The following is a 22611-nucleotide window of genomic DNA, read 5'->3' on the forward strand; positions in this document are numbered from 1 at the left end:
ACTTCCACAAGGTCTTCAAGGCGTACACCAATTTCTAGAAGTACTAGCAGGATCACCAGTTGAAGCTCGTCGATTCCAGTCTCCACTGTTGGGAAATCGGCGAGATCGCCAGCCAAATCGGCCAAATCTACTTCGCCCAGTACATGCGGACCAGCAAGGCCAAGTTTCTCGTTGAGGCTTACGTGTCGTATTTCCTTGGTTTTGATTTCATTGGGAACCCAAATTGCATAAACCTGGTTATCATCAAAGTCCAAGTAACCACATTCTTCTTAGGCATTTTCTCAAACACACCTCATATGCTAAATCCACAGCACTGCCACCCTTCACAAACATATCAATCAACGCACACCCAACACACATATCAAACTAAAAATATCCACTTTTTATAACAAACCCAAAAATCATTTTCCCAATGGGAACATTTTCCACATTCGAACACGCCGGAATCACTGCGGAAAAGCAATACTCATTTGGGCAGAACCCATTTTCAAGCATTTGAAGAAACGTGACAATGGATTCAATTCCCATATCATTATTTGCAAAACAAGAAACCATAGCAGTCCGCGAAACCAAGTCTCTCAAATCCCCCATATCATCAAAAATGGATTTTGCTTTAGCCCAATCCCCACTTTTTGAGTACAAGCTGATGAGAGAATTGAGAATGAGAGAGTCGAGGTGGAGTTGGGAGTGAGTCAAGTAGTGGGTGTGAAGACGCCTCCCCTTAGTTCCCCTAAATGTTTTTTTTTAATAAGTTTTTTATTTTCTTTTAATTCCGAAATTTATTATATAAAAAAAAGAGCCAAAACGACGTCATTTTGGCTCAATTAATGGCAGCAGATAACTGAGGTCTAACGAAGTACCGAATTGACAACTATTGAAAGTTAGAGGACTGAAATGACAAAATCGAAAGTTAGAGAACTGAATGAAAAAAGGCTGAAAGTTAGAGGGTCAGTTTTGGATTTTTGCCTTTATATTATTTTAATGGGTTGTTTGTAAAAATAGAAATTAGGATGTGGGGATAGTTGTAAAATGAGATTGTAAAATAGATAAAGTAGATTTTTAGAGTGTAAAATAGAACTTTTTTGGCCACCCGGATGTTGATGCTCTTAGTATAAGAATGTGAACACTTGTGAGGAACATTTTGGCTTCATATGGAGAATCTACATGCAATTGGTTGGAGTAAGAGTTTAATGTAGTGGATAGTGTTAGAGATATGTATACAAGCACAAGCCCAAGCCCAAGCCCATCATATCATTCTAATCAAGGTCCAAATCCATTGAATGTCCTTGTCTAGATTGTACTAGGAATCCAAACTATACAATCCCAGATGGGGTCTAGTGGTTGATCTTTGTTCTCTTGGCCATAATCGCTTAGGTTCAAGTCACCATTAGCACCTGGGACTACAAAGCCATACATTTGGAGAGTTTTATCTCATCGAATAGGAAGTAACTAGCCTCAAGATCCTACCCTTTTTTTCTGACTATTAATAAGAATCCTACTTATACTACTGTAACCCTAAGGTTATTTTGCTATGTATACTCTTCAATGGGTATATTTATAATATACAAAGTTCAACAATAAAAAATGATCAAGTATATCAAGGCTTGTATGACCTATTTGACATTGTTACTAGTGGTATACTATAATCTTCACACAAAACTTATTTTAAGGCTTCTGGCCAGGGCACTAGATAATTGTACAAGACACAATCTTAACACGTATTGTCACTGGGCCCCATTTAGTGCTCCAAAGCGTTGGACACAAGCCATACCCTAAAAGTTAATGACTCAAGATCAAGTAAGAAGTACAAGATTAAAGAGGGTTTATAAAAACCTTGAGAAACATCTCCAGTGGGACATCGAAAATAGCATCAACTTCATCAATATTGAGTGAAGGTCTGAAATCTCCTTTCCTAGCAAATAGGCCTACCACAGGGAAAAAACCTTGAGTAGGTGTTCCAGCCATATTGCAATAGTAATTAGCCTGCATTGAACATGAGAAATGTAAAACAAAAAAATAACAAATGGGAAAGAGTGATAATCACAGAACCTGGGAAATAAAAGTCTCTAAAGTGGCAACAACTTGAACTAGATTAGGTTCCAAGCCAATTTCTTAATTGGCTTCTCTTAAGGCAGTAGCAGAGTCATCTGCATCTCCTTTTTCCACTTTCCTACTTGGTAATGCTACATCCCCTGTTTGCCAAATGGGAACATAAATTAACCCTCAATCTTGTTTTCCTCCACCTTTTTGCACTCAAAAAAAAAATAAAAAAGACTATAATCTGTTAATAAAGAATTATAAAATTATTTGACATCTAGAGTATTTAGAAAATGCCAATTCTGCCACATCAAAAAATGTTGTTTCCTTTTGAAGGAGGAGACAGGGGAAGGGGGGCGATCTTGCTAGTCATCACTGTTACTTAACGAGATTTGAAGTAAATCCTGTCTATTCTCATGAAAAGTACCTATCTATTCTCATACACAATTATTTCTCTAATCGAGTAAGGCTTAAGTATTCTCCAAAATAGAGAGATTCCATTTCTCTCAACATGCTTCATGCATTAAAGTTTGTACATAAATTAATTTGGTGGGTTCCAGTTAGCTTACTGATAAAATTTCTTGTCATCAAATAAGAGATCTGAAGTTCAAACCCCGCCTACACCATTAATCAATAAGTGTCTTGGCCTGATGATAAAAAGAAATCATCATTGAGCAAACGCGAGAGGATGAAATTCTATATATCTAAAAAAAAAACTAAAACAAAAAACAATTTGATTTCAATTTACCTAGGTGAGATGACAATTTCATGGATCTCTTTGTAAGAACAACTCGAAATTCACCATCTTGGCCTTCAAAGAGGCATATCAAAACCGCTTCTCTTCTCTCCTTCCAATTGACACAAGAAGACTGATCATTTTTGACTTCCAATGACATGAAAAGTCCAAAATCTGAGCCAATACCACAACAATCCTTCTCTATTTCTCCATTTGCTCTAGGTAATTGGTTAAAATATTGAAGCCGCTTTGCAAGTCTTGGGAGTGTTTGGCTTCTCCAGACTTCTTCTGTGAGGCATGGTTGAGTTACATGATAAGCCATGTAATGGAATATAACTTTTGGCAAGCCATACACATATTCAGTAACATTTATAAAGAACAATTGTAAAGGGGGAATCAATTTTAAGGGTTACCACTTACCAGTTGTGAATTGTGAGTATCATTCTATAGGAATTATTCTGAAGGATTTTGTTGTGAAACCATTGAGTTATAAGAATCTTTGGACCACCACATACCCTTAGTATGATGATCACTCTATAAGTATAAGTGCTTGTAAGGTGTGGGAGGCAAGAGACAGGGTTCAAGTCTTTAAGAGGGAGTTTCGCACACATATACACTTAAATTAGGTTAGAGTAGAATTTTTATCTTGTATAAAAAAAAAATTTAAAAAGAATCTTTACTTTTCCCCTTATCATTCTTTTTCCTTAGTCTTTTGATCCTAGAGATTATAGAAATTTATCGCATAAAAAAGAGTTCATATAATTTATTATTAACCACATCATATAAGGATACAATGACAAAAACAATAGACTAGTGAAATCTTTTTATTATGTTATATAAATTGTTAAGCTAATCAAATATTTCTTCTCAAATTCACCTTGACTATCACTTTCTATGTCCAAAAGATATCAATTTGATATGACTTGCTAAAATTATTACTACAATATTTCATTTTGTCTGCTTCATTTTCTGGCATAATCATTTTCATTTCCTGTCAACTAGAAATGTGTAACTTTTTGGTTATAACAAATAGAAGAGGAAGATTTGAATCCAAATTGTTTTAAAAATTAGAAGAATCGAGTATATATACCACTAAACTACAAGATTGAACTGGCATTTTGGTTGCTGATAGACAATAATCTAAACTACAAGATTGAACTGGCATTTTGGTTGCAGATGGACAATAGTGGAGAGGATGATCGAATAAAGTGGTCACATAAATCTATAACAAGGACACCCTTAAAGTTAGGAGAGGGGACAGAGAACCTCCCACAAGTAAAGGGCAACCCTAGCTTTTTTTGGCTGCCTTTGATTAGGCTGATTTCAATATTTGAATAATCAATTAAACGTGCAAAACTAGAGTAACAGTAGTATTGTTTTTTTCAAAATACCTGAGGGAAAAGAATATCGAGCCAACAAAACAGTTTGGAATTTTTCCAAAGAGAGAGTCTATCTTTGGATGGAGTCAATTCATAGATCACCAAAGCACCTTGCCCTATGTAAAAACCTTAGATTTATGGGTCATTGGACAGAATTAGGCCGGATTTGGACTACGGAAACCACTAAATTTGGACATAGAATACTACAAATATACACTAAGTCTAGCCCAATCAAAGGCCTAGACATTAGAGCCCACGTTACAGATTTCTTCTCTTTGTTTTACCTTTTTTTTCTTTTCTACTTTAATCAAGAACGTACTAAAGGTGGATTACATATCCGAACCCATTGTTATTGAGTTTAGCTCAGGTCCAGCTTCAATAACTTTTTTTTTTTTCTGAATTAAGGTTTAATAACATGAAGTTGCAAAGCTTTTGAAGCAATTGTAGTAATTTGTTTGTGTTTATTAGCAGTACTGCTACTTATGTTTGACAAACTGTAAAAAAAGGTCAATGAGCGCATTTGAAAATGGTATACATTGGTTCAAGTATGAGATTAGCCCTTTCATGTCTAAGTTTTAGCTACAATACAAAAGGTTTAATATACAGTGCACAACACCAAAAGGATCAACAAACTGCAACAGAGGCTTTGCTGCAGTACTATGTGGGAGGGATAAACCAAAAGGTGTTTGCCTCTTGTGTCACTTGCGTATGGATGAAGATTAGATGGTGAGTTGAATATGTAGTAATGTTGCATGACTTGATCAAAGCTATTGATATCACAATAAATATATAAATATGTAAAAGCTCGTCAAATCGTAAAAGCTACTATAGGAATGAGTAATCCAGAAAATAAAGACAAATCGCAATTTAATTTTAGGAGTTCCATCAACGACTAACAAGAAAGATTGGAAATATTTTGGGCCAAATTAACATGCAACAAGCTCTTTACCTTCTAAGAGTTTATGGTGGATTGAAATATTTAAAGTTACCTTAGTTTTTAAGGTACAGCCCACCCTAGAAGTTTATCATTCATTATTAAATAAATGTGCTAGATTTCGTCATAATTATTAACATTTAAACAAACATTGACAGGAATCATTTTGATATTTATTTAACGCTCTGTTTGTTTCAATGTAAAATATTTGCAAATGTAAAATATTTTACATGTAAATTATTTTCAGTAAAATATTTTTCATTTTACCGTGTTTGATTGTCAGCATGAAAATATAATGTAAAATTTTTTCTTCATATTTCTCAAAACTCACTAGGTGCACAAACCACCCCACCTATCACCCAAAACTCCACATCGGAAGAAAAAAGCAGCCACCAAAACACCACCAGCCACCAAACCCCATCAAAAATTTAAAAAACAGCCACCAAAACACCACAAAACATTCAAACAACAGCCATCATAATTGCCACTAACCACCAAACCACCACCAACCACCCAAAAGACAACCACCGTCAACCAAAAATCTAGATCAGGGAGCCAAGAAAAACCTCCACAAACTCAGATTGGAAACCCCAAAAAAAAAACCCAAGAAAAACCTCCACAAACCCAGCAGAGGTGAGATCGGGTAGCAACCAAAACCATCTTCAGGTCATAACCACAGTTACCATAGGCATCTATAATGATCATTGCCAAGCAGTAGCCCATATAATATTTCGATTTCCTAAAAAAAAGGTGTCCAAAGAAAATTTCAACCACAGAGGCATTTCCTTAGGCCTAAAGATTCTCCAAAGTTCTCTGCACTAAAGCATTGATTGAAGGTAGGGGCTTAAGACATGAAAATGTCCTTTAAGAATAAGCAAATTTCAGGCAGTGACTTGAACAATTCAAGTAAGATCAAAGGACAAGCCATCAAGTATATTGATTCCACTCGCTCATACCGTTGGAGTTCCCATCGGACCCAAGGGCTGTGTGAGAGAGAAGAGAAGATGGGTTAATAGCATTGGTCAGTGGGTAGGCGTGATCAGTGGGTGGGCGTCGGTCAGTGAGTGAGAGAGCTGAGATATGGAGAGAGGGAGGAGAACTGAGAAAGTAAGAGGGGAAGAAACTGACAGTGTCAGGAGTGAGGGGAGAAAGAAAGTATAAAATGTTTTACCGATTTTTCAAGTGTAAAATATTTTACAGTTTATGCCTTTATTTTTTCCTTTGACTGCAAATATTTTACATTTGACTAATTATTTTACTGTAAAACAAACACTATAAAATGTGAAAATATTTTATATCAAAACAAACAGAGCGTAAGTTCAACAAACAAACCCCTCTTGGTACATCTGGAGGAACCTTAGTTGTACTCCTGGCTAACGTACAAATTGAAGATTGCCCTGAAATTACCGAGCTTTCGATGCTTCTTGAACATGTTATACCTGAAATAATGCAAGGAATTCAAATCAGAAGAATGTACTGCATTAGGCAGAGCCGCAACTTTCCCAAACTAGAAAAACTGGAACTCACAAGCCTATCACAGCCAAAGATGGCCTAAAAGAGATTTGTGCCACAAAGGTACTCTTAAATGCTTGATTATGGAGCTCAAACTCAGAAAATACACTTTCTCATTCTGCACCTGCAAAACCTTTAAGTAATTTAAAATCAGATACTGTGTAATGTTGAAGAAAATAGCAGAAAAAAAGGGGTATTTGGAGCATTTTTTCATTAATAAGCATTACACTGGAGACATAATCAAAGTTCTAAGATTTCTGCAGCTGGAGTGTCTTTCTAACAAGTCAAGAAAAAATTTGTGAAAGCGTGATTGCAACAAAAATGAATTTCCATACAGCAACAAAAAAATATTTCTCCCTCTTTTTTTTATATTAATTTTACTATAAAATGAATTTTTTATAATAAAGCAATTGGGTGCATCACTTCCCATCCATCACAATTGATAGAAGTGCAACAGAAGGAGCAATTTCATCATTTCTCAAACTTCATGGATTACACTAAATTGATGGTTGTAAGTACAGCAGTGTCTTTGAAATAGGCCCAAACCACATGAGGTCTTTTTTGCATTTTGCTCTTTAATAAATGAAGATGGAAGAACGGGGACTTACCCTGACAAAGTACTAAACAATGGTAGCACATAATGCTGATGAAAAAGTCAAATGTATATCCATCGCTCTTGTAGCAAAAATAACACCCATTAGCTTCCCAAGTGCTCTTGACACTGGTGAAATGTGTCCACGCTCAACAAAATGTATCATAAGCCTATCTACCTCCTCACATTTTCCTTCTAGCATCAGTCTTTTACTCACCTTCTCACATAACTTCAATTCAGGAATCAGATTCCGGTTGAACATGCGACTGGCCACTTTATATGCAAACAAAGGAATCCCTTTGCTCAAAATAACTCTCCATAAGTATGTGACATGTTTTAGCATCAATTCTTGAAACTGTTCTCAACAGCTTACCTAAGAGTTTATCCGCCTCCTCAAGATTTCCAAAACTACAAAGCTTTTCAATAACTTGATTATACACTGTTTTGCATGAATGTCTTGAGAGCATTTTCTCCAATACTTTCAACAAATCTTCCACCCTACCCATCTGACAATACCGGTGAATAACTGTCCTGTATGTAACAGGAGTAGGATCCAAACCCTTCTTCAGCATCTTCATTGTAAGTTCAGTTGCTTCTTCTATTCTACCTTTCTTCCCCAATGCATCTATCACTGTAGTATATATGACTACATCAGGGTGCTTGTTGTTAAGATATGTGTCATCAAGCGATGATAGAGCAGCTTCCAAATCATCCTTCTGGCAGTATCCATGAATTAAAGTGGTGAAGTTTACCACATTAACAGCACACCCCTTGTTCAGACACTCCTGCATAAACTTTTTAGCCTCGTCCATTCCTCCCTCTCGGCAGAGAGGCTGAATCAGTAAGTTAATTTCAACTGGGGTTGGAAAAAAACCGTTTCTAATCATCTCCCTTACAATATCACAGGCCTCAGACAACTTTCCTTCCCTACGTAGACCATGCATCACAGCACCATAAGTGACGACATTTGGGGTCCACCATTCTTCCTCACTCATTTTCATCATCTCCCTAGCTTCTGATGACTTTCCACTCCAACAAAACCCATGTAACAAGGTAGTATATGATAAAGTGTTTGGTTTGCAGCCATTCTTGTACATCTGCTTAAGCATCTCTTTAGCTTTGTCCACCTTTCCTACCAGACAAAACCCATTAAGAACAGTAGTGTAAGTCACAACATCAGGAATGCAACCCTTTTTGAACATTTCATTTACTAATTCTTTAGCAATGTCAATCCTTCCAGACTTACAAAATGAGTGAACTATTGCACTATACACAACCTTATCAACACAAAAACCCCTCTCCTCTGCTTCCCTCAAAAACTCCAGAGCCTCATCTCCATGACCATGCTTGGAGAGCATGTGGATAAGAGTGTTGTAGGTAACCTGGTCTAGTATCAACTTACTATCTTTCACCATCTTATCCATCAATTCCCTCACTTCTTTAACCCTTTTCTCCTTACAAAGAAAACTCATCACTGTATAGTAGCTGACCTTATCCGGGTAGCATCCCTTCAGAGGCATTTCAGCTATCAGCTCAATAGCATCTTCAACACGATGCAAATCACAATACCCCTTAATCAAGCTATTATAAGTGACAACATTAGGTGTGATTTCAACAAGTTGCATCCGGGCCAAGAACCTCAATGCCTTTTCCAGTTTATTCCCCTTCACTAAAACATTGATTGCAGTGTTACATATTGACAAATCAGGATCAACTCCTGCTCTTTGCATCAAAGTCAAAATTTGAATTGCATTCCTCAACTTGCCTGCCCGACTATACGACAACATCACATAACCAAATGCTTCAGGCCGGCGCACAATACCCCTGCAGGCCATGAGGCGAAGAACCCGTCTAGCATCCTAACACAATTTAGTCTTACTAAGGACATCCAGCATCGTATAGTAAACAATCGGGTCATGTCTGTACTGCCACTGCCGATCAGCCCAATAGAATAATTTCAAAGCAACCCATTCATCCGCCTGAGAGTGCAGAACAGCACAAACTTGGCGAGGTTTAAGGCTTCTTAGTAAGTGCCTTAATTCCCCTTCAAGCTTTGGACTCCAAGCCAACCTCAGTTCAATCGACCTACAAATCTCTCTCACCAAAGGGTGTCTTATTTCATCCTCATCCAACTCAACTCTTCCAATACCTTCCCTTTGTTCACAATTTCTATTAACTAAACTCAAAACCATAAAATCATCGTCATCATCATCATCATTACCATCCTCTCCTACTTCTTCATCATCATCATCGTCATCGTCATCATCATCATCATCATCATCATCATCATCCTCAAGCTCTTTAGCCTCATCAAATTTATCAAAGCTAGAGTCTTGCTAATCCCCATTATCCCAGGAACCCATTTGCCTAAACCTGCCATACCCATCATCAGTATCATCAAGTTCACCTTTCCCAGCAGGTTGACCTCTACTAATAGCAAAAGAGGTTCTTGATAAAAATGAAGAATATTATGCAACAAGTCCAATACAAGGTAATGGGTTTTCAAGGAAATAATAGCTAACCTCTTGCCCATAAAACTGACCACTATTGCCACAAACACATGTATGAAAATGTAAGAAATCAATAAACTTATGAGGTTTTCGAATTCTAAAGTAGGAATTGAAGTTATATAACATGGAAGTATAGTTTGGAATCGGAAATTAACAAATTTAAAGTAAGAAAGGAAGCAAAGCAAGTGGGGTTTGCCTGGGAGATTCCTTCTTATCAATGCTTGCGGCAGCTTCTCAAACCGAACAAAGACAAACAGAACAGATCTCAAAACGTCACAGTTTCTAGCAATGCGGCTCGACCGAAGACAGCGTTTGTGTTGAGTAGAAGAATAAGCAGCAGCGGCGGTGGCAAAGAGCAGCAACGGCGGCTGAGAGTGAGAGGAGCGGAAGCGAGAGTTGTTTTTAGAAAGTGTGAAAAAATAAAATAAATAAATAAAATTATTATTTATATAAAATAGAGTTTATCTATGCTACTATTTAATCTATTTATTATTTAAAGTGGAAAAAAAAAAATCTCATTTTGCAAGATCTTTGTTTTTAATGAAAATTTTACTCTAGCTTCTTTTCTAATCTAATTTAAGTATGTTTTCAAAAAAAAAAATCTAATTTAAGTAAATATATATATATATATATATATATATATATATATAAAGTATGTATATGAAGCTCTCCCTGTGATCTCTTGTTAAAATTTTATAATTTAAAACTAAATTAGTTATTAACTCATGCTTTGTGTGATTTTTATTTTATGAATCAAGTTAAAGTTTTACATATGAATTTTTATTTTATGAATCAAGTTAAATAAAAACTAAAAAAAAAAAATTCAATTGTTAACCAGCATGAAGGTAATATTCTATAATTATAAATATATTGTCCCCCATTTAGTAAATTAAGGGAGATTTGAAAAAAATTTGTTTACATTTAAATGGGCTATGTAGTTATTTTTCATGCTACATTTTTTTCATGTTAATTATGAGTAATTTTTTCTCTAACTTGGACTTCCCAAAATGTCTAAGAAAAAATTGACATAAGAACATATTTTTACATACATTGTTACTTTTTTAAAAAAATTTATTCATACTTAGACTATCAAAAAAAAATTTGACATGAAAATATAATTTCCTTCATCATTGGAATCTATAGTTATATTTTATATTTCCATATTATTTTTTTTAGAAACATATTCTTTTTCTTTTTCTTTTTTCCATACACACACAAAAAAAAAATTATTTGTACTACCAATAACGTACATGAGAGTAAATTAATTGTCTTCGTCATTGTCTCAGTGTGGGATATAATTATAAAAATAATTTAAAGATTATATGAAAATTAAGGAAAATAATACTTAATAATCATAAGGTCTTGAATTCTCAACTTTATAAAACTTATCATTTGAAAATTTTACTATCTTGGATAATTTTAATGGGAAACAATAATGATAATATCATGTCAAACTAATGTAGATTAAAAAGACTGGGAAAAAAAATGATGGTCAATCAAGTACTGTAGTGTTTAAGAGGAAAACATTAATAATTCAACCATGGAAAAGACTTTTCTTTTTCTCTCATTTTCTAGTACCTCTATGATAATAGCACAACCTAAATTAAAAACAATTTGTTGTATCAACATAAGATTGGAATCGTGAAATAAAAGAAAGAGCTAAGCCAAAGACATATTATTCTTCAAATCAATTATTATACCTGCAAGTACCAAAATCTCCCACATCATCAACACTCGCAAAATATATAAATCCAAATGCAAATTAAAAATAAAAACAAATAAATTTAAAGAAAAAAAAAATTAAAGTTTCTCAATGTCAAAATCTTTTCTTATTTCTTTGATGTGAACTTCGGGCCATTATGCTGAGTGGTGGATCAACCATCAAGCATGAAGATCAAGAAAATTATGGCTCTTGTTCTATGTAGAATGTATATCGAGGTGATTGCACACTTGCATCACACCCAAAAAGATTAATCTAAAGTAAAACAATCAAAACACCAAAGTTTAAGAATAGAAGAAAATAATAATCGATCCTTAAGAGCACTTGCAGCAGTGGGGCTAAATAGCTATATAGCTATTTTAGCTCCACCAAAGACAGCCATGCAACAATGGAGCTAAAGGTATTTTTTTTAGCTTCATTGCTACAGTGCACATCTATTTATAGATGTGCATTGCAGCTAAGAGCTAAAAAAAAATTAATTTTTAATCCCAGCCCAGATTAAAATAATAGTTCATCTCTCTCTCTCAGTCACTCTCACACCTTGCATCTTTCTCTTAGTCACTCTCATCTCATCTGAAGCTCTCATCTCTCAAAACTCTCTCAAGCTCACTCTTTCACCGCCACTGGCCCGACTCATCCTCAACATCGCCACCACCGAAGCTCGACGTCACCAACCCACCAGCCGTCGCAAGCCACCGATCAGCCTCAGACCCACGCCGCCATCCACCTCAAACCCACGTTTCATCCTTTTCACACACACTCTCTCTTTATGTCATTTCCGATACGTTTCATTTTCTCTCTCTCTCTCTCTCTCTCTCTCTCTCTCTCTCCATTTTTAGCTCCGATCAGGTCCCACATTACCCGACTCACCTTAAATCAGGGCACTCCGTTTTGCTTTGCACTCATCATCACTGTCTATGATCACTAATCAATGATCGGCGCAGGTCTCGTCGGCCGGTACCGAATCAGACAGAGTATCAGGCATAGGTTTCAATTTGGCTGTGTTGATTTTTTTGGGTTGTTGTTTTGTTCTTCTTCATTGGTTTTGATGGGCACGGTGGGGTTGTGGTTGAGCTATGATTTTTATGGGTTTGATGGTAATTGTGGTTGTGTGTTGGTGTTTGAAATGAAATATTATTTTATTATAGTGTTTATATTATTTTATTGTGATAAAAGCTAAAAATAGTTCCATTGCTGTAGAATGTGAGAATGTAAAATAGATAAACTGACTTTTTGTGTAGCTAAAAAACTAAAAATTTAGCTCCACTGCTGTGGATGCTCTAACAACGTGATTGTTCAACCTGGTTATCATATACAAAGAAAGATATCTATGAAACACATGCATTAAAATTAAAAAAAAAAATCAAGATTATAGAGAAATCAAAATATGAGAGAGAGAGAGAGAGAGAGAGAGAGAGAGAGAGAGAGAGATACCTTTGATAGTAGATATAAAAAAACAAACATGTAGTGATAAAAAAAAATCTCACCACAAATACTAAGCTTGTTAGTTTTAATAGAGATAACAAGAAAACATATATAAATATGTAAGGAAAGAGAAAAATGGGCAAATGCCCATTTCGCACAAAAAAATGGGCAAATGCCCAATTTCCCAAACTAATTAGAGAAATGTCTCTCTTTTGAAACTCGATTTTCTCAAAATCGAGTTTAAAAAAAATTTGGAGCCCTATAACAACGTTTTAAGGAGCCTATAGCGACGTTTTAAGGACCTATAGCGGCGTTTTGTAACTCAGGCTCCATGAACTCGAGTTCCATGCAAGTTTTTTTTTTTTTTTTACCTATAACTCGATTTCATGAAGCTCGAGTTCCAAAACGCCGCTATAGGCTCCTTAAAACGTCGCTATAAGTTCCTTAAAATGTCGCTATATGGCTTAACTCGACTTTGAGAAAACGAGTTTCAAAAGAGGCTCATTTCCCTAATTAGTTTGGAAAATAGGGCATAATGCTATTTTTTTTGTGCGAAAAGGGCATTTGCCCATTTTGGCCGAGAAAAATGTATTCATGATTCAGAAGTATTGATGGAGAAGAAAGGGTAGGGAAGAGAAAGATATCTTGAATGTTTTGGTAATTGAAAAATGTATTTGTAACCTACAAGTTACAAATATATATATAGATATATTCTCATCCAATTCAAGGTGGTGGCATAATAGCAAGCCTGAATAGAGGACTTTTGGGCTACAATATAGGTTTATAGAAACTTTGAGACTTACCATATTTATTATTTAAATTTTTATCAAAAATTCTTACGGAGAGAAAATAATTACCTTTATAAATGGTAATTATTTTTTCTATTCCATATTTCATATTTATTGTTTAAATAATTGCCCTTATAAATGAAGTTGCTTTTGGTTGATGGGTTTCCCCAACTTGTAAGGCCACAAGGTAGTATACTAGGAGTAATTCTTAGGTACTCCCAGAGTACGGAGAATAGTGCTCCCTTCTCTCACATTCATGGTGGGGTCCGTTCATTAAATTCATGGTGGGGTCCACCATGAATGTGAGGGGAGGGAGCACCATTTCACTATACTCCAGGACTACCTAAGAATTTTCCGTATACTAGAACGAAACATGTGGAATGGAAATTTGTACGTTTGCTTATCATCCATGCAGTTCATACTTTTGACTGACTTTATTAACAATCAATTTTTAGTCGAATGTTAACTTTCATACAAGATAAGGCTATTTCAATCCTTAATTAGCAGAGAAACATTTAGATTGTGCCACTGCAACAAGCCTTCTATTCAACGAGAGTGGCTGAAAACTGCATGATTAAATTATATTTCTAAAAAATTTGGTCAAATTTTGAAGGGACCAAACGATGGTTAATTGATTTATTTCTCATAAAATCATTTTATTTTTGCAAATTTCCTTGTAGATACATTATAATTATGTGGAATAATTGTTACTATGAAGTTTATATTATTATTTTATTATGAGAGTGATTAGGGTTGAACTTGAGAAGTAAATTAAGGCGTAAATACACTTTTAGTTCCTACATTTTGACTTGTTTCCATTTTGGTCCCTACATTTTATTTTTACCATTTTTAGTCTCTAAACCAATTAACGCATGACATTTAAGTCCTTTCCGTCACCCAACTAACGGGAAAAGCTGATGTGGCTGACGGAGGAATTAAAATATTATTAAAAAAGCCACATCAGAGTAAATAATAAATTCTAAACTTCTTATTTTTTTAAAAAATAAAATTAATTTTGTTTCTTCTCTTTTTTTTTTTTTTTTGGAAGAACATGAAGAACCTAGAAACTTCTAAGTTCTAACTCGTCAGTCCCTCCTACCTTCAAAGATTCAAAACACCTTCAACAAACTCAAAATCCTTACACACCGTCCAAATTTACAGACGCAATTAGAATCTCTCATTCTCATTACAAACCCAAATTTACCCAAAATAACAATTGGAATCTCTCAAGCTCATCTCTCTCTACGGGCTAACTGAAGGTGAGCTCTCTCTTTAAATCCATTGCTGGAACGACAAAGTTGTTGGTGGTGAGGTTTGTGAAGTCAGGTGCAATGGGTTTGAGATAGAAAGAGGCTGAGATTGGTTTGATTTGGGTTAGAGAGATGTTGTGATCATTTGTTGGTGGCGGTATGGCCGGCGATGGCACGACGCAAGGCCAGTGACAGCAGAGCTCGGTGGTGGAGTCGAATCCGATCAGTCTGGTCCCAATCTCACTGAATTTGGAGAAGAACTACCTCGATTTCTCATAATCAGTATCGAATGATGTAGGGTTCAAGGAGTTTCGTTTGGGAAGAAGAAGAAGTTATTGTACACAGCAGTTGTTGTTGTTGTTGTTGTTGTTGTTGTACGCAGCCATTTTTCCTCATCTTCTCTAGAATCTTCTTTCTCTCTCTCTCTCACCATCTCTCCTCCAACCCGAGCCTCCATGGCCAACCATAGTCATCCTAGTTCTCTCTCCTTGATTTGAACATACTCAAATCTATCCCCTTTCTCTATCTTCGATCTAGACAGTTAGATTGGGTTTTTGCTATTTGGGTTTGCTTGGGTCTATAAATTTGGATTAAGACGTGTAAAGACTTTGGGTTTATTGAAGGTATTTTGAATCCTTGAAGGTCTTTGTGTTTGTAATGGGAATGTGAAAGAATGACAAAGTAATTGTTGAATGTCTTTGTGTTTTATAAATCTGTGGGCATGTCTTTGTATTTGTAAATCTGACTGATTTTATGGGTTTTGTTGCTATGGAAATACAAGAAAAGAGAAAAAAAAAATTGATTTTTTAAATTTCTGGGCAAGGTTTGCTTGGAAGAAAATGGAGAACATGATTGACGGGGAAGAACACATGTTCTAGATTCTTCATGTTCTTCCCAAAAAAAGAGAAACAAAATTAATTTAATTCTTTTCTTTTCTTTTCTTTTTTTAAAAATGAGAAGGTTAGAAATTTTTTAAATTATTTTATCTGATGTGGCTTTTTTAATAATATTTTAATTCCTCTGTCAGCCATATCAGCTTTCCCCATTAGTTGGGTAACGGAAAGGACTTAAATGTCACGCGTTAATTGGTTTATGGACTAAAAATGGTAAAACTAAAATGTAGGGACCAAAATGAAAAAAAGTCAAAATGTAGGGATTAAAAGTGCATTTACACCATAAATTAACTCATCCATAGATATATGCATCATTCCTTTTACAGTGTGTAGACCTCATATTTAATTTGGATCTAAAAGTTATGAAAGGGAATTTGAAAATATTTTATTTGTGAAAGTCGTTGTATGATTGTCTGTGAAGTGTGATGATTGGATGATGAGCAAATAAGTATGAAAGAGAAAAGCACACACAAAGATTTACACGGTTCTACCTAATGACCTATGTCTACAGTGAGAAAGTCATTGACAACTACATATTATATCAAATACTTATGTTACAATGAACTCAATGTAGAGTTTATATTTTAGAGAATATTTTACTAACCCTAAGCTAACCATAAACTAATCTAGGGTTAATATGTTTGTTCTACAGATGCTGAGGTAAATAGACCTACAATTCATGATTTGTGCCACTTGAGGCATAATATATCTAACACTATGTATGAAATACCTTCTTGCTTTCTGCATTTCCAGTAAAATACCGTCTCGCTTTCTGCATTTCCAATTTCACTTTTTAAATTTTAAGTGACATGCATATTATACTGCAACACATATATGTACATGTTATGGTAGAATGTGATTCGGTGATCTTTGCAATTGTTGAAAGTCAGGGAGGTGCCCTTTGAAAAATGGAGACCGCTGGTAGATTACAGATGCGGCATGAATTAGAATGCTTGCTGTTAAACCCCAAATGAGAAAAACTCCTTGCTCTGATTTGAAATCAAAAAGATGAAGATTATATTTCTCACCCATCCACTCCCTTTCTTCACATCTATGATTATCTTCCTACAAAACATAGGAATACAACATTTTGTAAAATAAAAGTCAACATTTACAGCTTGTGATCAGTGCAATGAAGTACTCATTATTAAGATAGATAGCACACATGCCTACAGTCCCCCATGGTGAGGTCACGTTCATGCATAAAGAAAGGCTTTGGTGGGAATTGGATATTTTAGTGGTTGTTGTAATATTTAGAATTTTTAAAATCTATTCATTTATTGTGTAATTAGTGTATTGAATTTTTCATATCATCAATATAATATATAAATAAAAACAAAATTATATTGTATTGTACTAATGAATGTCTATATATGTATGTGCGCGCGCAAATTATATTCACACATTTTACAATAAAATTACCCTAATAACTCTTGAAAGTTCAAAAAGCGTGTAAAACACTTATAAACTTATAGACCCTCAATTAACAAATTACAAATTCAAACTTAATATCAAACAAAGTATGTGCAGAAGATGAACATAAGCTTATAACAGAATTGATAAACAATCTAAACCAAATAAAATCACATTAACATCAGAAATTAAATGGCAAAGATTAAGAGAAGAGAGATGCAAACACAATGACAACACAACGATGTGTTATCGAAGAGGAAATCGAAACCCTCGGTGTAAAACCTCTCCACCGCCCTCCAAGCGGTCAATAATCTATTAAAGAATGTAGTTGGGATACATGGACAGCAGAAGACCCTCCAAACCTAATCTACCCAGTATACCTAAGCCCTCCAAGCTCCTACTCCAATAAGGTTGTGCCGAACCTATTTCTTCTTTAGCTTACTGGATTCCACTAAAGCCCATAGCATCATCCAATATGAAATTGGTCCCTTCTTAATTGCTTCTCAAAGCACCAAACAGCCTTCTCACAGATATGAGTATGATGAGAAAATGTTTTGGTAATGAACCTCTCAAGGATGTAACAATGGAGAGGAAGAGAGTAGAGGAATTTGAAAAGTCTCTATGTGAAGATTGTGGATGAGTCAATCTTGTTTTTCTCTAGGGTTTCTCTCTCAAATTCTTTCTGGAAGCTCTCTATATTTCGTGGGTATAAGGGGTATTTATACTGGAGTGAGAATGGAATGCGAAGAGTCAAGTTTTTTAAAACAGAGCTGACTGGTGACTTGGCCTCGCGACTTGACTGAGTCGCAAGTTCAAGCCGCGAACAAACAGAATGGCCAGACTGGACTTTTTGTCCTATAGTATTCTAGCTAGCGTGACTGTTCGTCTTCTCTGCATGCTTCACTCGTGTGCATCATCTAGCAGCTTGCAAGCCGCAAGCCACCCACGAGATCCAGCCGCGAGTCCCTGCTTCACTGCACAATCTTGAACATTTCTTCACACTTTCTCACACACTATCCTTACATGAATCTCACCTAAAAACATGGTTTCTAAATGCTGAATTACAAGCAAATTGACACGAAATAAAGCCAACAAAGTGGTTGATATATTTCAACCTTACAACTCTAAAAGAATTATAAATGTATAATCCCTTCGTATAAGAATGTGAACGTGTAAGGAACATTTTGGCTTCATGTGGAGAATCTACATGCAATTGGTTGGAATAAATTTTAAATGTAGCGAATAATTTTAAAGATATGGATACAAGCCCAAGCCTAAGCCCAAGCCCATCATATCATTCTAATTAAGGTTCAAATTCATTGAATGTCCTTGTCTAGATTGTACTAGGAATCCAAGTAAACAATCCCGGGTGGAGGTCTTGTGGTTGATTTTTGTTCTCCTTACCATAAGCGCTCAAGTTTGAGTCACCATTAACACCTAAGACTATGGAATAATACATTTGGAAAGTTTATCTCATTGAATAGAAAGTAACTAGCCTTAAGATCCCACTTTTTTTCAACTATTAAAAAGAATCCTACATTCCTACCTATACTACTATAACCGTAGGGTTATTTTGCTATGTATACTTTTCAATGGGTATGAGAGAGAGAGAGAGAGTCTAATTTATTGTTGTCTTTATTCCTATATAAGGCTTGTATGACCTATTGACATTGTTACTAGTGGTATACTATGGGTCCATTTGGATACAGCTGAAGACTGAAAATATTGTAGCAAAATAATTGTTAAATGTGTAAATAGTATCGTGAGACCCATTTTTAATGAAAAAGTTATTGAAAAGTGATGTTTGTGGGTCCTGTGAACAGTGCACAGGTGCACTATTCACGCAGAAAGTCAACAAAATCGACTAAAAAAAAAAACTGAAAACGCAAAATGCAGTAAACACTGAATCCAAACCGCACCTATATATGCTTTGCACACAAAAGTTAGGATAAAGCTTTTGTCCACTATACTAGATAATTGTACGAGACACAATCTTAACACATATTGTCACTAGGTCCTATCTAGTACTCCAAAGCATTGGACATAAGTCAAACCCTAAAACTTAATGACCCAAGATCAAGTTGGAAGTACAAGACAAAAGAAGGTTTATAAAAACCTCGAGAAACATCTTTAGTGGAACATCGAAAATAGCATCAACTTCATCAATGTTGAGTGAAGGTTTGAAATCCCCTTTCCTAACAAGTAGGCCTACCACAGGGACAACCTTGAGTAGGTGCTGCAACCATATTGTAATAGTAATTAGCTAGTATTGAACATGAGAAATTTAAAACAAAAAAAATACCAAACGGGAAAGAGTGATAATAATAGAACCTGGGAAATAAAAGTCTCTAAAGTGGCAACAACTTGAACTAGATTAGGTTCCAAGCCAATCTCTTCCTTGGCTTCTCTTAAGGCAGTAGCATAGTCATCTGCGTCTCCTTCCTCCACTTTCCCACCTGGTAATGCTACATCCCCTGTTTGTCGAATGGGAACATAAATTAACCTTCAATCTTGTTTTCCTCCACATTTTTTTTGCATAAAACAATAGACTTAAATAATATAATCTGTTAAAAAATTATAAAATTATTTGACACATCGTGTGTTTAGAAAATGTCAATTCTGCCACATCAAAAAATTTTGTTTCTTTTTGGAGGAGGAGACAGGGGAAGGGGGACAGATCTTGTTAGTCATCACTGTTACTTAACGAGATTTGAAGTTAATCCTGTCTATTCTCATGAAAAAGACCTCTTTAGTCTCGTACACAATTATTTCTCTAATTGAGTAAAGGCTCAAAAATTCTCCGAAATGGAGAGATTCCATTTTATGGTTAATCTGAAAATGTATATCATTTAAAATTTTATATAATATGGCACTAAACACACTTTGAAGTTCAAAATACTATGTAAGGGTAAATTGCTAATTACATCCTAAAGTTTGGGGGTGTTTGGATTTGACACCCTTAAATTTCAAATTTTGGATTTTATTCCTTGAAGTTATGGGTATTTGGATTTTCACTCTAACATTTCAAAATTTGGATTTTACCTCCTAAAGTTTGAGGGTGCTTGAATTTTGCATTCCCAAATTCTAAAACTTTATGGTGTGAAATCCAAAACCCCTAAAATTTAGAAGGTAAAATCTAAATTCTAAAATGTTATGGTGTAAAATCCAAACACCTCTAAATCTTAAGAGGTAAAATCCAAATTCTAAAATTTCCGAATGTAAAGTCTAAATACCCCCAAACTTTAGGGGTGTAATTTGTAATTTACTCTACAATCTAATTATTAAATCTCATCAAATTAAAAGAGTTGTTTCAAATTCAAAGAGTTCGTCCTATCATTTCTAAAAAATAGGGGACTACCGACTATGAGTCATGATTCTCACACGATCACACCATCAAACTCTCAACATGCTCCATACACTCAAGTTTGTATGTAAATTAATTTGTTGGATTCTAGCTAGCTTACTGATAAAATCTCTTGTTATCAAATTAAAAATATGGAGTTCAAACCTCACCTACACCATAAACCAATAGGTTTCTTAGCTCAATGATAAAGAAAAATCACCATGGAGTAGACGTCATAAGATGAAATTTTATATATCTATAAAATAAATAAAACTAAAAAAAATGATTTCAATTTACCTGGGTGAGATGACAATTTCATGGATCTCTTTGTAAGAATAACTCGTAATTCACCATCTTGACCTTCAAAGAGGCATATCAAAACCGCTGCTCTTCTCTCCCTCCAATTGACACAAGAAGACTGGTCATTTTTTACTTCTACAGACTTGAAAAGTCCAAAATCTAAGCCAATACCACAACAATCCTTCTCTATTTCTTCATTTACTCTAGGTAATTGGTTAAAATATTGAAGCTGCTTCGCAAGTCTTTGGAGCGTTTGGCTTCCCCAGACTTCTTCTGTTAAGCATGGTTGAGTTACAAGATAAGCCATCTAATGGAATATAAGTTTTAGCAAGCCATACGCATCTTTTGTGACATTTATTAAGAACAATTGTAAAGGGGGAATCAATTTTAAGGGTTTCCACTTACCAGCTGTGAATAGTGAGTATCATTCTATAGGAATTATTCTGTAGGATTTTGTTGTGAAACCATTGAGTACCTATAAGAATCTTTACTTTTTCCCTTATCATTCTTTTTCACTAATCTTTGTATCCTAGAGATTATAGTAATTTATCTCATAAAAAAAAAAAGAAGAAGAAGAGATTATAGTAATTTATTATTAACTGTATTATATAAGGATACAATGACTAGATTCACCAAACAATAGACTAGTGAAATCTTTTGATTATGTTATATAAATGTTAAGATAATTTGGATAAACACCACTATCAGTTTCTTTAAGATCTTCTCCCATCTTCTCATGTGTGTGTTAAATACTTGTATTCTAAAAAAAAAATTGTAAAAATAATTAAATATATCTTCTCGAATTCTCCTTGAATATCACTTTCTATGTCCAAAAGATATCAATTTCTTATGACTTGATAAAATTATTATTACAATATTTCATGTTGTTTACTTCATTTTCTGGCACACTCATTTTTCATTCCCATCAACTAGGGATGTGTAATTTTTTGTTAATAATAAATGGAAGGGGGAGATTTGAACCGGAATTCTTTTAAAAATTAGAAGAATCTAAGTATACCACTAAACTACAAGATTTTTTTAGTTCTAAAAAAGTAGCTAATTGGTTACTATAGCTTAAATGCCTCCCATCACACAAGCATATTGATGGGAACAGAAGAAATTGGAATGTTAAGCCCACGAAAATGACCTGGAATACTATGCAAGTTGGAAAGTATGCCATTGCACAAGGAAGATGCTTATTTTTTGCTTCACTGCAACTTGTCTTATCAGGATGCAAGGCAAATCTTTGCAAAGCATAAATGTTATCGCATTTTCCAAAAGGAACCAAATTCAGTTAAGAAGGTAATAGGAAATAATTAAAATGGCTGAATTGTTTTTCTATTCCTGGTGGTGCTATATATGTACTCACTCCAAAGCAATTTAAAAAGAAAGTTTCTTCAACTCACTACGTGGCAAATCAAAAGAGCTTCTACATGTATTTTAAGTCACTCTTTATATATATATATATACACATACCAGATAAAACATGCATTAATAAAGAGAAAAGTACAAAAGGGCCAAATGGCTCACATATATTTTAAGTCACTTGATCTACTAAATGGTCATATTAATCATGTGATTTAATACACGTGAATGATCTAATAAACTACCGAGTAAAGAGTTGTAGCCTAGACGGGATTCTTTCAACTTAGTTTGGAGGAAATTTTTGTTCATTTACTATAAATCCTTATATAATTCAAGTATGTTTAAATTAAGAACTATTGGTATACTCTTTAAAACAAAATTGTTGACAATTTATAAAACAAAACATCTTCAAAT

General features: G+C 34.7%; 2 protein-coding genes and 1 pseudogene across 2 annotated transcripts; all 3 read right to left on the reverse strand.

Moving 5' to 3' along the window:
* Window positions 1-1576: 1576 nt before the first annotated feature.
* Window positions 1577-9888, reverse strand: LOC142610137 (uncharacterized; annotated as a pseudogene).
* LOC142608828 (nudix hydrolase 11-like) lies at window positions 2113-3095 on the reverse strand. The gene is made up of 2 exons (XM_075780494.1): window positions 2786-3095; window positions 2113-2192 (listed from the first exon to the last, which is right to left on the reverse strand). The coding sequence occupies exons 1-2, from the start codon at window positions 3093-3095 to the stop codon at window positions 2113-2115; spliced, it is 390 nt and encodes a 129-aa protein (XP_075636609.1).
* A 6613-nt stretch (window positions 9889-16501) lies between the features above and the next one.
* Window positions 16502-21139, reverse strand: LOC142608829 (nudix hydrolase 15, mitochondrial-like). Its single transcript, XM_075780495.1, has 4 exons — window positions 20830-21139; window positions 19521-19663; window positions 19306-19425; window positions 16502-16841 (listed from the first exon to the last, which is right to left on the reverse strand). Exons 1-4 carry the CDS (start codon window positions 21137-21139, stop codon window positions 16620-16622), a joined length of 795 nt encoding a protein of 264 aa, XP_075636610.1. The 3' UTR covers window positions 16502-16619.
* Between the last annotated feature and the right edge of the window lie 1472 nt (window positions 21140-22611).

This window comes from Castanea sativa, chromosome 9 (assembly GCF_040712315.1).
Source record: "Castanea sativa cultivar Marrone di Chiusa Pesio chromosome 9, ASM4071231v1".
NCBI lineage: Eukaryota > Viridiplantae > Streptophyta > Magnoliopsida > Fagales > Fagaceae > Castanea > Castanea sativa.

Coding starts and splice junctions, on each gene's coding strand:
- LOC142608828 (XM_075780494.1), bottom strand. CDS start 3,095: ATGGCTTATCATGTAACTCAACCATGCCTCACAGAAGAAGTCTGGAGA. Junction 2,193..2,785: donor GAAATTGTCATCTCACCTAG/GTAAATTGAAAT, acceptor TTTGGCAAACAG/GGGATGTAGCATTACCAAGT.
- LOC142608829 (XM_075780495.1), bottom strand. CDS start 21,139: ATGGCTTATCTTGTAACTCAACCATGCTTAACAGAAGAAGTCTGGGGA. Junction 19,426..19,520: donor TAGAGACTTTTATTTCCCAG/GTTCTATTATTA, acceptor ATATGGTTGCAG/CACCTACTCAAGGTTGTCCC. Junction 16,842..19,305: donor CACTAAAGATGTTTCTCGAG/GTTTTTATAAAC, acceptor TATGTTTTGTAG/GAAGATAATCATAGATGTGA.